The sequence below is a fragment of the Phycodurus eques genome, chromosome 15 (assembly GCF_024500275.1).
Source record: "Phycodurus eques isolate BA_2022a chromosome 15, UOR_Pequ_1.1, whole genome shotgun sequence".
Classification (NCBI taxonomy): domain Eukaryota; kingdom Metazoa; phylum Chordata; class Actinopteri; order Syngnathiformes; family Syngnathidae; genus Phycodurus; species Phycodurus eques.
The window spans coordinates 16,428,498-16,444,342 of NC_084539.1; the positions used below are offsets into that span (position 1 = coordinate 16,428,498).

The window sequence follows — 15,845 nt, forward strand, 5'->3', positions numbered from 1 at the left end:
TTGAAAAGGTTTTAAAACGATGACTGAATAAAACCAAATTTCACTTGTAACAAATACTGTACATCTATTTGTCATTTATTGGCAATCTCTCCAAGGAAGCATGCAATTTTTTTTTTTTTCAAAATAATGGGATGCTGCATATAAAAGGCATCGTGATATATTCATGTAAATGTAAAAGCTGCTGAATATACATCGTTTTTATTCTAGAGAAAAGAAGGTTAAACAATAACCATTACCAACAACAAAACTCTGCAAAGATTATATTTGCATAACATACTTTCATTTCCATAAATATAAAGTGGATGCTGCTGTGACCGATCGCTAAAATTAATATCACAAATGTTGCATATTCTCTGACCAATTCCACAAAGTCCGCAGGAGTTCAGAGGAGTCTAAAAACAAGGCTAAAGAAACAATAAATTACAAAAAAAATACTCTCTCCTATACTGCATCTGCCCGGATTTATTTGCATTATACGTATAAGTGTTTCATTTTAAGAGAAAGTTTTTGGGCTAGAATTAAAGAAATAAATAAAAGTTTTCATATTTACAGATCCTGATTACAGGTAGAGTATATACACTGTCATGATTGTCATCTTTTATTTAGTACACCAATACTTTCTGTATTTACATACTTTTCTCATATCATGTATTTCATTCTGGTGGTCAATTGGTTAGCATTTTTACCTCAGAATGGTGAGGTTCAAGGCATGTTCGCCCCGTGCTTACGAGAGTTCCTCCAACATTAAAAAAACAAAACCTGCATGTTACAGTATGTTCACTGACTCTAAATTGGCCTTTGGTGTGAATGTAAGTGGTTGTTTGTCTATACGTGCGCTGTGAATGACTGGGATCGACCCTAATGACAAGCGATATAAAAAATGGAGGGATGAATTAACACTGTACTTTCTTCTGTGGATTTGGTCTGTACAGCCCAAAAATTCACTGGGGCTCTCCGAGTGGTTTGACGACGGGCCACGGCATGTCAGGTAATGGCATTAGTGGCTCAGCAGGGGTCGCATGCTGCTGGAGCTGTAGCTGCTGCTGCTGGTGAGTCCAGTTAAAGTCCACACCGTTCTTCAGCGCAGCCAAGTGCTTGATGTCCAGCGTGGTGAAGGTGGTGAACTGGACCTGGTTCCTCTTACTGGTGGGGGAGTGGAGAGGCTCGCTGCGGTGAGGCCTCGCCAGCAAGGTGGTCGAACGGTTCGCCATGGGGTCGGCGACCTTTCTGTGCAGCTGCTGCTGGGAGCCCGTTCTGGTGCGCCCCAAGGTGGCAGTTCTTTCAGGAACCCCGGCGACAACGGGGCCCACGGCGGGCAGAGTGCTGTCCGTGCTGCGGTGGCCCTTGGAGTCAGTAGAGCGGCGGGTCAGCGTTGAGACTTGAGCAGGTGCACCCGGGGCCACGGGGTGCTGATTGTTACTCCCTAGCCACACCCAGTCGTGCTTATGAGCCTTTGGATCCTCGCTAGGTGTCGGCCCTGCTTGCGTAGGGCTCTTGTGATTGCGAAAACAGAGTCTATATGAAGCGCAGTTAAGCAAAAACCCCAAGATGGCGATACACAAGACAGCCACTAAAGAATATATGCCTATTTCCAAGTCGGACATGGATCGAAATGTACGTATTAGGTCGCTTTCAATGACTTTGGGGGATTTGGCTTTAGGAGGTTCTTTCTTGGCTGAAACATCTGCTTTAGGGATGCCTTTATTTGGGGGTGAATTTGGATTGTCGAGCATATTGCCAAAGCCTCTCTTCTGTCCTTCTTCTTTATCAAAAACTCCAGGTGTAATATCAGTAGGTCTGGCAGTGCTTGGGGATCTCTCTTCACTAATAGTGGAAGTGGGAGTGCCCGTGAATTGAGAACTTTGTGTTGCTTTGTTGGTTGATCCAGTCCAAGCAACACGTGACTGAACAGTTCCGGTTACGAGTGTGGTCAAGGTGCTAGTGTCTGGTACTGTCCTTAAGAGAGCTTTATCTGCATCTGTGACAAAACGCTGTGACGTCACTGTTGTTTTAACCTCTCCTGCCACTTCTGAAGCACTTCCATTATTATCTCTATTTTTCTCTCTACCAAGTCCGTTGTTTCCTCCAAAACCTCGACCGGCAACCTTGAAATTCATCCGAAGGAACCCTGTGCCGACAACCAGCTTGCTCTTCCTCTTCGACTTCTGGCATTCCTCGCAGATCCTCAGCTCCACTCTGACTAGCGCCCCCTGACCCTGGCCTTCGCTTTGCGCCACTACAAACGTGGACTGCGGAGTGCGGCGAACAGTAGCCACGGCCTCATCTGGGGTGGAGACTGTTAAGGAGTAGATACTGCCGTCGAAGATTGCCAGAGGGACTATGGCGCCGTCGCTAAATTGGACCCAGCAGATGACAGTGGCTTCCTGGGAATAAGAAAAGAAGGAGTGGGTCAGAACACTCAGTCAAGACTGATCCATTGGTCTAGTTTATATCGCTTATACTCTTTAGGGTTCACAGGTGTGCTGGAGCCTGTCCCAGCTGACTTTGAGGCTGGGTACAGGGTGTCCTCCTTTACAAACGAGATCCATTCCTACACAAACCAAATTTGTAGGCAAGTCAGAATCATTAACCAATGCCAACGCAGGAGTAAAGTCATAATTACAGTAAATATTATGTAAAACACTTGACGACGGGCCATAAATATAAAACAATCGTTACCACGATAACTGAGCGTGCCATTGTGCTATGTGACAACGTATTCTTATGCCAAACCAATTGATTGTGCACCATTCATAATCGAAACGGGTATGTCAGACTCTTCTGAATCATTTGTACACCTTGAACGGGTCACCAATTAATATGGTCAATTTGCTAGGGTGTCAAACTCATTTTCATGGTAGTAATGGTTCCCCTCAGGGGCCTGTTATAAGTGTGAATATCATATAAATTTATAATCACCTCATCATATTATTACATATACACATTTGCCCCTGCATTTCATTGTTATTTTTTTTTTTTTTTTACCAAATTCCCTTTGCAATCAGAAGTCATGGAAAATAGTGACAACCAAATATGAATACTTTTGTTCAATTTATTTAAAGAATGGAACTGGTGGGGGGAAAAATAATCTGGAGAAAGTTACGAAAAAAATTAAATTTGGTACAGATTTTTCTCCCAAAAGGAAAATAAAAGATCACTTTATCAAAAATGTTTTTGCTTTTGTGAGCCACATAAAAATACTTAATATGCATGTTTTTTGTTTTTTTTAATGTGGAAGGCAACCAGTGTACCCACAGAAAACCCTGCAAACAAAACCCAGAGCCTTTGAATGTGAGACAGAAAGGCTACCCACATGCTGCCCAGTCATTGCCCCAGTATACTAAATAGCCTATCCGAATGTCTTTACCACAACACTCTAGGGCGTGCTAGAGCTCCATAAAAATGTGTAATTGTACCAAGGAGAATGCGCCTGCTGCACAAAATCTACAGTAACAAGAGCAGAATCAGTCAGTCTGATCATATCAACACACAATGGCCTATTTCCTGTAGCTAATATGAGCCATAGGGGAGCCACAGAAATAACCTATATTTTGGATTTGAATACATTATGAATTGCCCTGAGCAGATCGTTAACAGCTCTCCATCGTAGACACAGTTGGCTGGTCATCTGTGCCTGTGCGTTTGTAATAGTTTATCATCGACGTGGGCGGAGGGGAGAGGAGCGGTTCGACCAGCCACAGCGCCCGTGTGGAAAGTGAACCGTCACTCCTGCGGCTATACACTGCTTAATTGCTGCCCCGCAGCCGAATCACGAGCCCGTTTGAAAACGGGCACGCAGCCACGGCTCAATGTGCGGGCGAGCTTTTAAACGGAACAGCTGTGCACAACGTCTTCTGCCGCCATCCCGCTCAGCACGCCAGGAGCGGATGATTGTCGTGACTGTGAACGCGGCGTGTTCACATTCTGAGAGATAAAGGGAGAACATAAGTGCTTTGACATCCCCAAAGGACATCATCCCCAGTCTACCCGGCGGTGCTTTACATTCATTTCTTGATTTTAGAGGACCTTAATAACAGTGTTGGAAAATCTGAATAATTCATGACAGGTTTATAGTAAAAGTGTTTGGAATGATACGTTCATAATTCGTTTGCTTGCTGTGCAGTAACTCTAACTGGAGACGATTTAAATGATTATGGCTATTACTGAAAATAGGGTCATTTCTTTTCATTTTTTGCATTTGACTTGTGGACCTTGAAATGTTGGCTACAGCTTAGCCATGACCTTCAGAGAACATAAAACAGCAGTGCCTTGGTCAAAAAACTTCTGGTCTCAATGTGACTCCAGAAGTTGATTGGTCCCCCGTGTAGGGCTGCGAAAACAAATCGGCTGAGTCGACCACAAAAATCGGTCGATGTAAAAATGTCTGCATCGAGGCAATTAAAATAATAATAATAATAATAAAAGCATATTTGCGCCACCTGGGCCCAATTTGCGTCCCCTGGAAACATTTGGCCACTCTCCATGTTTACCACACGGACTTTTGTTGCAGACGGACACACCGTTGGACAAATATTGAGGAAAATGACAGACAAGCGTCTGTAAGTGATTTTTAAGACACTATTAGATGTCTAATATACATATAACATGATGTATGAGTGAGCTGAATGGTAGTTAGCGTTTTTGTTTTGTTTTACGGAAAATTATAACCGCTAGCGCACTAATGCTAATCGCGAATGCTACCTGTTTCTCAAAGGCTATTTTTGTTGTCTCAAATTCTGTACAGAGTTTATACTATACACTCAGTACAAACATAGGCAGTTTGAGGAAGAAGTCCATCCTCATAAATGTGAACAAAATGCATGTTAGTTGTTTAAAAAAGCAGCTGAAGCAGATGACCATTGCCCACTAATTACCGCGCTCCATCATGAAAATCCAAATTTATTATATGAATAATCTTAGGTTCCAATTTCTTCTCTTCCCTTGACTGTCTCTTCCCTCACATTGGGAACTGAAATTGGTCAGTTTTGACATTTTTATAGATGTTTTTGTGCTCTTGACAGGTTTTTTCCCCCATGCTGCCACGCCGCCTCTGTAGTTCTCTGGTGCAACCATATATGGCACAATTCACTTTTTAAGTAGGATTATAAATAACTGAATGTTTCAATTCACTTTATATAATATCCCCCCTCTAAAAAAAAAAAAAGAGTTTAAATTGATGATTCTATACCATTTTATATATATATATATATATATATATATATATATATATGATTCTATCTGAGGACCGTGGTTCAATCCCCGGCCCCGCCTGTGTGGAGTTTGCATGCTCTCCCCGTGCCTGCGTGGGTTTTCTCCGAGCAATCCGGTTTCCTCCCACATCCCAAAAAACATGCAGGGTAGGTTAATTAGCCTGTAGGTGTGAATGTGAGTGTGAATGGTTGTTTGTTTATGTGTGCCCTGCGATTGGCTGGCAACCAGTTCAGGGTGTACCCCGCCTCCTGCCCAAAGATAGCTGGGATAGGCTCCAGCACTCCCGCGACCCTAGTGAGGATAAGCGGCTCGGAAAATGGATGGATGGATGGATATACGATAGAGCTGCCCTATGGTTCGCTCTTGACCAGTCCAGTGTGTGCACTCCCTGTTGCCCAAAGTCAGCTGGGATAGGCTGCATCTCACCCATGACCATGACCCTTGTGAAGATAATCAAGCTAAATTCATCAAAAATAAATATCTTCGTAACTCTCCTGGCACATGTTCACAAAATTGCACATTTGAAAATGAGCAAAATGAATCAGTTAAATCAATGACTATTAACTGTGCATGCAATGTTGGGAAATTACTTTAGCTCCAGCAGGCCCATGATCAATTGCAACATGTAATTTTTAAATCAATCCCTTTGACTTGCTTCCAAAGTTTAAATAGAATTTGATAGAGTGACTAGAACTCTATCCATTAATTTTCTCTACGGTCTCTTCAGAGTCTCAGGGAAGGTGATTACACTGTGGATTATTCACTTGTCAATCACAGGACCGACATGTAGAAACAGTCAACCACTCACACTTATGCGTGAGTACATGTTTTTAGACAGTGGGTCAGAGTACCCACAGACAGCCCACCCAAGCACGGGGAGAACATGGAAACTCCACAAGGAAAGCTGCAGACTGGGATTCAAACTGAGATCAATTTTATGCTTCAAGTATCAGAATTTTTCCAGTTCCTTGCCTGTTTGAGCTGCGTGATTGTCTCCCGAGTAGTTGCCATGGCAACAATGGCAGTGTTGCTCCCTGGGCTGGGCTGCAGGGACAGCGAAAGTCCAGACACCAACTGAACCCCCAACTCCATCACACTCACTTTATCATCCACCACTGTGACGGCCTTCTCGGCTAGGACTGATGATGTGAGTGGGGAGAGCACCTGCAGAAAGTACCATCTCATTAAAATTGTGTACAGACATGGACGTAATGCATGTTATGGATATGTTACGGAACAGCTATACGTCTCACCTGAACAGTGGTAGTGCCCACAGCTCGCCCCTGCAGCACCTCTCCATCCTTAACGCTGGCCACATCTGGGTCTGCCACTTTTAGAGAATGGCGCACTAGATTGGTCACGTCGACCTGTCAAACAAATCAGAGAAAGGCTTCAAACCAAAATTTTAGATGCCGCGTTCCAGCAACAGGCTTAAGAAGCACAATGGAGTCCCCATGCAAAATTTTCAAACAGCTTGTTTTGCTGTTACTATTCACTCTTGTTTGGTGTCCTTTGGTTGGATGGGATGATTATACTGTAGTCCTATCAATAACAAGTAAGAAACAAAGCTATTTTACAATGCATTCTTTCAACAAATGAAAGCGTGGAAGAACCACAACAGCATTGCACCTCCTCCTCATGCTAGTCACACAATGTAGGATGACATTCAAGTCTTCAACCAAAAGTCCTCAGCATGAACATCATGCCCATGCCCACATTATTCCAGTGATAAACAAAACAAAAAAAGCAACAGCAGTATAAGCAGTTTGACATGAAGATTTTGCACACGTTTGACATGAAGATTTGGCACATTTAACTCATTCAATGCTGTGGGCCTTTATATTCGTCAACTGGAATTCAATCGCTTACTTCCACCGACGAACATATTCGCCTTTTTGTTTTTCAACGGGTAGACAGTCTCTCAAAGCTTGTCTGTGAAATTCAGGTTTGTAAACCAGTAGACGATGCCGTTGCATCGCTTAGGATTTGTGATCAGCACAGCTTTTGAGTTAAAGATGAAAATTAGGGGGTGAATTTCAGCTTGTCCTGTCAAATATGAGGGAGAGAAATGAAAACACACTGGAAGTCAAACAAGTTTAGGCACCTCACACTCGAACATGAGTATGTTGTATATGTATGGTATAAACAGAGCATGCGTTGCGCTAGGTAGTAGAAATTGTGTGTCACGATCCAGAGAAAAGATGCAGTTCATAGGGTGAATGAGGAACACAATATAAAAAACAGCCACTTCTTCTTGTTTTATAGTTTGAGGTGTCACGAAACCAAAACAAATAGCGTCAAAGTCAGTCGTGTTTCCTTTCACAAAAAGCTTGTTTCCTCTGCTTTTGGTGTTCTGTGTTTTTGGTGAAACAAAACGTCTTTCTGGAGACAAAAAAGAGAGTCCACTCTTTCTTTTGATGTGTCGCAGATCACAATATTCTGCAGATCACAATATTTTGTGGGTCTTCAAAGATCAGTCAAAATGCTCTGAAATGGCTTGCAATATGGGGAACTCTGCTTTGAAAATGGTTGGCGGTGAATGAATTAACATACACAGTTTCTGCTCATTCAACAAATGCATGTTCCTTCCAAATGGGTTATCGTTTAAAAGGCAAGTCTTTTCAAAGCTACAACATTTAATGGCAAGAAGCATTGTTGCAACAGAGAAATAATCTATCAAATACAGTAGGCTATTACATATGGCAACTTATTTTTCTTGTATTAAGTACTGACACTTTGTATGTCTATATTTTGTACCTGCCAATCAGGACCCAGGAAATAATCAACAGGGTTTGCCCCGGTTAGCAAGTCTGGCAGTGCATCTGAGTCGGCCTCGAAGTGTGTAAGCACCCTGAGTGTGGAGTGCTGATACTGCAGCATGCAACCCCTCCCCTTCCGCATCTCCTCCTCCTCTTCGCTATTCCAAGTGGGTCTGAAACACAGAAGCGGTCAACACTATCATAGAAATGTTGATATCCTACGCTGTTATAGATACACTAACCTCTGTACAATGCTAAAAGCTTTTATCAGTCCAATTTCTATACCGTTTGTCCTCATTAGTGTTGCGGGTGAGCTGGATGCCGATCCCTGCTGACATCGGGCGAGCGTACAGTCTTGACTTATCGGCAGCCAATTTGCAGGGCACATTTAGACAAACCATTCACACTCCCATTTAAACCGATGAATATTTTAGAGTTTTCAATTAACCTAACATGCATGTTTTTAGAATAAGGACGGAAGCTGGAGTACCCGGAGAAAACGCACACACTGCAAGAACAGACCTGAGATTTTTCATTGTCACCGGCCACAGAAACTTTCCAATTTCTGACCCGGTTGTGTCTGCTGCCAAGTATTGAGCGGTTCAGGAAGTGAAAAGCAACCAAAGTATTCAATTGTTACACTGCAGCAAGCAAACGGGTCATCAGACAACCGTCATCGTTCGTATTGAGTGAAAAATAATGACTATACAGTACTGTACAGCACCGGGCAAAAGTCCACTAACCTTTATCTCTAGGGCATATGTGCTTCCTCTGCCTCCTACATCCTGGCCACTAATGCACCGCATGCACGTTTTTGTGATTGACTACTAACCACAAGAAGACTGGAGATAAAACCACAACATAACAAACTAAATGAAACAAAAAAAATTATTTTGAACACAACTGGTTTGAGCTGATTTGTGCTATTTGCTAAATATAAATTTAATAAAATTAATACTGAGATTGAACTCTTACTGCATTCAATAATTTGTACAATATGTAATATAATAATTATTAGGATGAGGTGTAGTGTTATGGCAGTCACTCTCAGGGACCTGAGAGAGAGGGTTAAGCACAGGAGTAGAAGTGTCCAAGTAAAAGTATACCCTAGAAGCAGACTGTTTGATATCTATAACAGGCCTAGGCCATAAAAATGAAGTGAATTTTGATGAGGTGGAAATGGGTAACAGTCCCAATCCACAAAAAAATGGCCTTACTTTCGGTTGCTTGTGGTAATGGGCACTCTCCAGCCCTTGATTTGGTTGAGCTCAGGGTCGGCCACGTCGATGCGCAGCGGCAGGCGGGGCATCCACACGCTCATCTCCAGCTGCGCGCTCAGGAAGCCGTAAGTGAAGTTGATCATCACTCGGCTCTTGCCTCTTGACTCCTTGCCCGTGACAAACACGTAGTCGCAGCGCTCGGACACCTAAACAAGAATAAACAGGAGGAAGCTTATCACGTAGAGATTTTGGACAATTCTGTGCTTCTGACTTTTTGGGAACAGAACATGCTCCGTAAGGGAATGCTTGCATGAGTTTGACGTGAAAGAAATCTATCTAGCCCCATTGAGTCATGTTCTTTGTCAGGTCCCTTTCTCGCTCAGGTCCAACATCAATGGCATGTTCTTCAGAATGAATGAACATAAATTCTCACTGACTTCAAAATCTTGGAGAAAGGCTTCCCAGATCTCCTATTAGGAATTCACTGTCAGCCTTCTGATTTAACATGGATATTTGACTTCTAAAGCCGTCAATAGCAGTGAATAACTCCTAAGTCCTTGCCACACTACCCACAGATCAGTAATATTTTTCATGCATCAATGACACACGATAACCCTCGCAACAATTAACCAAAAACAAATTACACAGGGACCTTCTTATGAAAGGGGTAAAAAGCCAACAAAAAGACAAAAGAGGGCTCACAGATTCCATGCAAAAACAAAGCAGCATTTAAAAGAACATACCAAGAGTCCTACTTAAAATATGGATTGGTGAATCGGAAGCTCCACGCCCACTCTGTAAAATGCAGTGACCAATTAGTTAATAAAAACATGAAACTTTAAATCTCTGCATTTTGGATGAAAGTCAAGGCAGAATATCCTGAACTTGCTACAAAAGCACCTAATGTCCCGCTTCCGTTTCCAATGGCATACCTTTGTGAGACAGGGTGTTCTGCAGTGATAGCAGCGAAAACAAAACTTTCTAGTAGGCTGGATCTGGATATAAGGAACACACTTCAAGTCTCACTGTCCCACATCACCACCAGATGGGACAATCTAGTTGCAGGCAAACAAGCCAAATCTGGTATTATGGTGAGTTGTGTTGTAATAATTAAAAGTACCAAATGTAGTTGCTATTGGAACTCTCTGTGCCCAGACCACATGGCTCAATGGTTGCTTGACTCAACTAATTTCCTCCCATTTTCACTTCCTGTATGTGTAATGGCTAGGTTTCCCAATCCTTCAACACAGGGCCAAAAAGATACAGATATGTTCCTGAGCACTAAAAGCCGAGTGTCAATGTTACCCCAGTGACAACTTATACACACAGTAAAGATACAATCATGTATTTGTCTTAACCACAGACACGCTTTCCTATGGCCATGATGCTGTATATAATATAAGAAGTCACACTGGAGTCTTGATTAAACTGTGACTGAATGTAAATCAGCGCTGTCTTACGACCGTACCTTTAGTGCCGTACTCTAGGTGGGAGCATTGCAGTCGCAGCAATTAAGCGCAATGAGGTGAGACACAGCAGTTGGTGTGTTTTATTTAAGATTGGAGGCCTATCTCCACCGCCGCCTCACTTATCTTAACAAACCAGTGGCTCCACAGAGGTAATTGGGAGAGCACTAGACTGGAGAATAGGGTGTAGCGCCAGAAGAGAGGGAAGATAAAAGAGGCAGGTGGAATAAAAATGTGAGGAAACACCAGAGGGAGGAATGACTTTCGAGGTAAGTCAACTTGAATCCCGGTGGAAATGCTGCGGAAGGGCACCCGTGAAGCCCTTTTCCCAAACACGTCAAATTACTTCCACCAGAAAACCTCTGGTGCTCTTTGGTATTTTCTGATTTCCAATTTATTGGGTTCTGGAAGAGGAAATATAACACGTGACACGGTGCACAGGTCCACAGATGGAGCCCAGCAACATGCTCTGCAGCCTTGCACGATTCACCTTAACCAATTACCTACCAGCACATGGCACGTTTACAAATTCTTCCATGAATATTCTCTTTACGCTTTCCATCCACCAAATGTCTCCAGTTGTTTAAAGTAAGGAAGTAAAGAATGTAAAACATCGAATATATTTTTCATAGTGACACAACTGCAACGGTTTTATACTGTTTTAGCTTGATTTCTGCCTCATTTGTATTACTGCAAGGTACAGTAAGTACAGTATTATTGCGTTTTAAATTATTTGATCTTACTTGTTTTAGTTTTTGTGTTTCAGCAAGTATTGAATTGAGTGGGATTTTGTACAAAAGGACGGTGCAGTAAGCAGAAGAAATGTATTTCTAGTATACTTGGTTTGTCTTTTTATCAATGAATTTCTGAGATAATATTTTTTTTTGTGCAGTATGTCTGACATGTTGACCAAGCCTGCTACTGTGGACGTCCTGCTTACCAATTTGTGCAATTCTCTGCTAAATGCGCATCAAGTCTTTTTTTCAAAAATAAAAATAGGCAACTAAAGTATAGTTGATAAGCAAGCCAAGATGAATACAAATGAATCAATATACTCCAATCTTACCTCTGTGTTCACGTTTTAGCTTTTTCTTTTGTTATTGTTTGTCTAATAACACTAATAACAGCTACTCTGATCTGATCCAATATTTGCAACATGCTGTTTTCAAGCTTAGAATGTAGTGCTTTTTTTGTTTGTTTGTTTGGTTTTGGTCTTGTCTTTGTTTGTTTGTGTGTTTGTTTTAAAATACAATTTAAGAGGAGACAGTGATTACTGAATGTGCTCCAAAGTGGCCCAAAAATGCAAATGTCGTGTAGCACACAAAGAACAAAGCTGTATGTAAAAGAAGTATATGCCTATAGAAAGTCTGTGATTTCAGGCTTTAACTTTATTCAATCATTGACGTTACGTTAAGTGGGGTCACTGATCCCACTAAGCTTAAGAGCCCATTTAGGGGCACAATATTAACTGGATTATTATTAACATTGTAGCATTATAAAAGGAAAAATCATTATGGACAATGTCTCCCTGTCTTTCACACTCTACTAGGATGATTCACTTTAATCACCGTTACTTTCACCAAGCCAGCGGCAATAGAAGACCGTAAAGGTCCTCATTTTTCTGTCTCCCTCACTCTTTCTCTGCTCCCCCTGTCCTAGTAACATGAAGCCATTATATAAAGGTCAACCCACTGTGCTTATGGACCGGGGCCCACGATGAAGCACTCCGTAATACCTTGTGTGTGGGAGTTTTGCTCATTAAGAGTGAAACATGTTCTTGGTGAGTGTCATCGAGTCACATAGCCAAAAATTACGTGTTTGTATTGGAAGTAAAGTACGCTGAACAGCTCAGTAAATAATACACTGCACAACACAAGTCCAAAAGCCAACGATTAATTTACATTTGACTAAGGCACGCATTTAATGTTTTGATACATTTATTCTGAGATGATCAGATCAGTGCTTTTTCTCTTGCTCCAGTCTATTCTATATGCTGCCTAACAAATTAAGCTGTTTCCTCCAATTAGCCTTGCTATGCTAATAAAAAAAAATAATAATAATAATAATATATATATATATATTATATATATTATATATATAATATATAATATATATATTATATATAATATATATATATATATTATTTTATATATTATATATATATATATATATATATATATATATATATATATATAAAATATAAATATTTGTTATATTCGAGTGTCCATTTATTACACATTTCCCAAGATGCTAATCTCAGTCCAAGCAGGCACATGCAAACCCCAGACAGGAAGGCCTGAGCCAAGATTCATACCCAGAACCTTCAAACTCTGAGGCAGACTTGCTAAGCGCTCAACCAATGTGATGCGCCCAACCTAATTCTTTTGGAAAAATATGCCTTGAAAGGCGTACAAACGTCTGAAGTTTAAACCGCCATTGTGACCTACGTGACCTCAGCAAATCGCATAAGCGTGTTGGACAAACGTGTTGGAACACAGTACTGAAAACGTATTGCAAATTTGTCCTGCCTTCTCAGTACAATATGGCTAAAGGGACAATAACAATCAATGGATTGTACACCAGAAATTGATTGAAGGCTGACCAACAACAAAGAACAGATGTGTGTGTGAACCTTTATGTTCCATTGTAATTTTATAGGCTTGGTGCTATTGCATGTTTGTGTCATTATTTGAACACTGCAGTCAATTCAGTTTTCGTCGTTGCAAGATTCGTAATGTTATTTTCTTGATGCAGGCAATCAGTGTAACCTTTCGAAAAGACCATTATATCCTCCAAAAGACAAAGGGCTCTATTTTCGTAGTCTGCGCATCTATGGCGGGGCACGAATGCCGGTGTATCCTGATTTTTGTGCAAGCGCAAGACTGGTTGCACATGTTTGTCAATTTGGCAGACCAGTCTACGGTAAGCTGTGCATTCCAGTTTAGCGAGGGTGTGCCCGTGGAGATGTGTGTGTGAATTTTGTAGATGAAAGTCGGTCTAAACTTACACCTGCTCAGACCACGTCTAACCGCCTGTGCAGCTGGTCTAATAGGATTTTGGTGAATTTGATCGGGGCACAGGCAGACAGATTCCAACTTTTGGTGCCCACTTCAAAGAGCAGATATTTGTGATCTCCTCCCAAGCCAAGTTGACATCATCCACCCGTGGAGGTCTGCTTGCAGTTCCGTATAAACATACTTTGCATGCTTTGACCTCCCAGACTCGAGCAAATCAGTTTCTTCTTGGGAAAAATTTGGTCGTCTGCGCTTCACCATGTCAAAGACTGTCAGTGTGCTGCATTTAAAGTGAATGAGAGGAGCCGCTTTGATTAGACATGAATGAAGTCAGCTGTGATCACTCCCAAAGCAACACAGACCTCTCCCTCTAGGCTACGCTAATCCATGAATTTACCAACACTGATCTAACCCGTCCCCGGCTCACAGTTGTGCTAACCACTGCGCGGGATTCACGCTGGTCACGAAAACAGACCCCAAAATGTTTAACTTATGATTTACTTTACAGTCTGGACCGAAACGTTTGAGTTTGGAAAAAAACGGTGAGCCAAAACGACGATGATTGAATATTACTCTGTAGTAAAATATGACCCCAATTTACATGCAGGGTTATTAGAATTTTGCTTACCTTAATCACCTCTTTATCAGTGGACCTGCAGCTCGTCAGGCTGCTTACGTCAGTGATGGAGCCATTGGCCTCCACAGCCAACGTTTTCACAGGCACTTTCACCACTTTGCCTGTTAACATGGCAGTATTCAACATATCTGTGCTCTGGATAGGAAAAAAATACAGAAGATGGAAAACAGGTTAGCCATATGGTTAGTATAATCATTTAATGAATGAAAGAGAATAATTACTGTGCTGTGTGTAAAGTAGGGGGCTGGGTGCACTACACGACCAACAAAGCTACTTAACACAAGGTCAATCACTTTTACAAAAAAAAAAAAAAAAAAAACGCAAAATCCCTATCAACAATTTGCTCTTTGTACAGAGGCCACAGCAATATATTAAAGGTTAGGTCCAAGCAATAATGAAGACTTATTACTAAAATCTCTAAGGTTTCACTCAATACAAATAAGCTGCATTATGCAACCTTAGAAAGATGAGCAAGATGCCTACGTAGACATCTTGTGAGACCAATAAATATAAATAAATAATAAATAGAAATAAGCGTGCCTTTTTCTCTAAAACAGTTTTATGCAGCAGTAATATCTATAAGACACCACTAGGTGACAGTATCGCGCTGCAAACACCTTCCCGTTCATTCTTCGGTAAGTGACAACTGGACTACACCGATTTTATCGCGCTGATCTGTATCGGCCGATATTTAGCATTTTATGCTGATCGTTTGATCGGCTTTAATGTCATAATTCACCGATCCGATCAATGACGTCATTGATCGGCTCCGCAAAAGACATTTACTCCGCTTCACCATTGTGCACAGTATATTTGAATCCAAAAGCTAGTTTATTTTTAGCCTTGTCGTGGATCTTTTGACATAATATTGGAAATATCTGACGGCCAATAAAGTTATTAAAAATCAAAAAACATGTCGGTGGTGTGGAACAAACAACACATCTGAAACAGAAAACACGTAATGCCCGGATCAGACTGCAAGACAAATTTGCTCTTTCATGATTGGACTATGTCAGACTACTGCAATAAAATCTTGTATTCCGATACCACCGGCTTTATCTTGTCAACACAAATGCAACCGGATACACTCATTACCGTGGCGACGACAACAAGAGTGGAGCGCACCGACTTTGTATTATAAGGACAAAATGGGGGGAAACGTGTGTTGGTGGGCACCGGTGCTCAGGACAGGAGAGGACATTCGTTTAAGGATTGCTTCAGGTATGGTCACGTACTTTTAATACGATACGGCTCGCAAGCAGGCAACAAAACGTTATGTAGCCTAGCAAGCTACTGGTACCGCGAATGGTTGGACGTAAACATGCCGCTCGCTGGTCTGTCGAATCATGCTCTAAAGTTTCGGTGTGGGTGACCTAATTTAATTAAAAATAAAATAATTTAATTCAAGTAAGTTAGCACCCATTATTTCTGTCACGTTGTAATGTTGGTTTGACCTGACTGATTAGAATACACGATCTGACTATAGCAGTGATTTCCAACCTTTATGGAGGAGCGGAACATATTTTACAATTGAAAAA

General features: G+C 41.6%; 1 protein-coding gene across 2 annotated transcripts in view; it reads right to left on the minus strand.

Annotated features, from left to right (window-relative positions):
- Positions 1-15,845, minus strand: part of si:dkey-1d7.3 (transmembrane protein 132D) — a 33,546-nt gene that overhangs the window by 343 nt on the left and 17,358 nt on the right. Inside the window, exons 5-10 of one of the 2 annotated variants that reach the window (XR_009769909.1) lie at positions 14,299-14,442; positions 9,188-9,396; positions 7,969-8,143; positions 6,465-6,578; positions 6,184-6,375; positions 687-2,384 (exon numbers count right to left, since the gene is read on the minus strand). Coding sequence is in view for 1 of the 2 variants with exons in the window: in XM_061698409.1 (XP_061554393.1) it covers positions 942-2,384; positions 6,184-6,375; positions 6,465-6,578; positions 7,969-8,143; positions 9,188-9,396; positions 14,299-14,442 (2,277 nt within the window). In the remaining variant the exon portion in view is untranslated. Of the gene's footprint in view, positions 1-79; positions 2,385-6,183; positions 6,376-6,464; positions 6,579-7,968; positions 8,144-9,187; positions 9,397-14,298; positions 14,443-15,845 lie in introns of those variants that run through there. The other variant, XM_061698409.1, reaches the window with a different exon arrangement.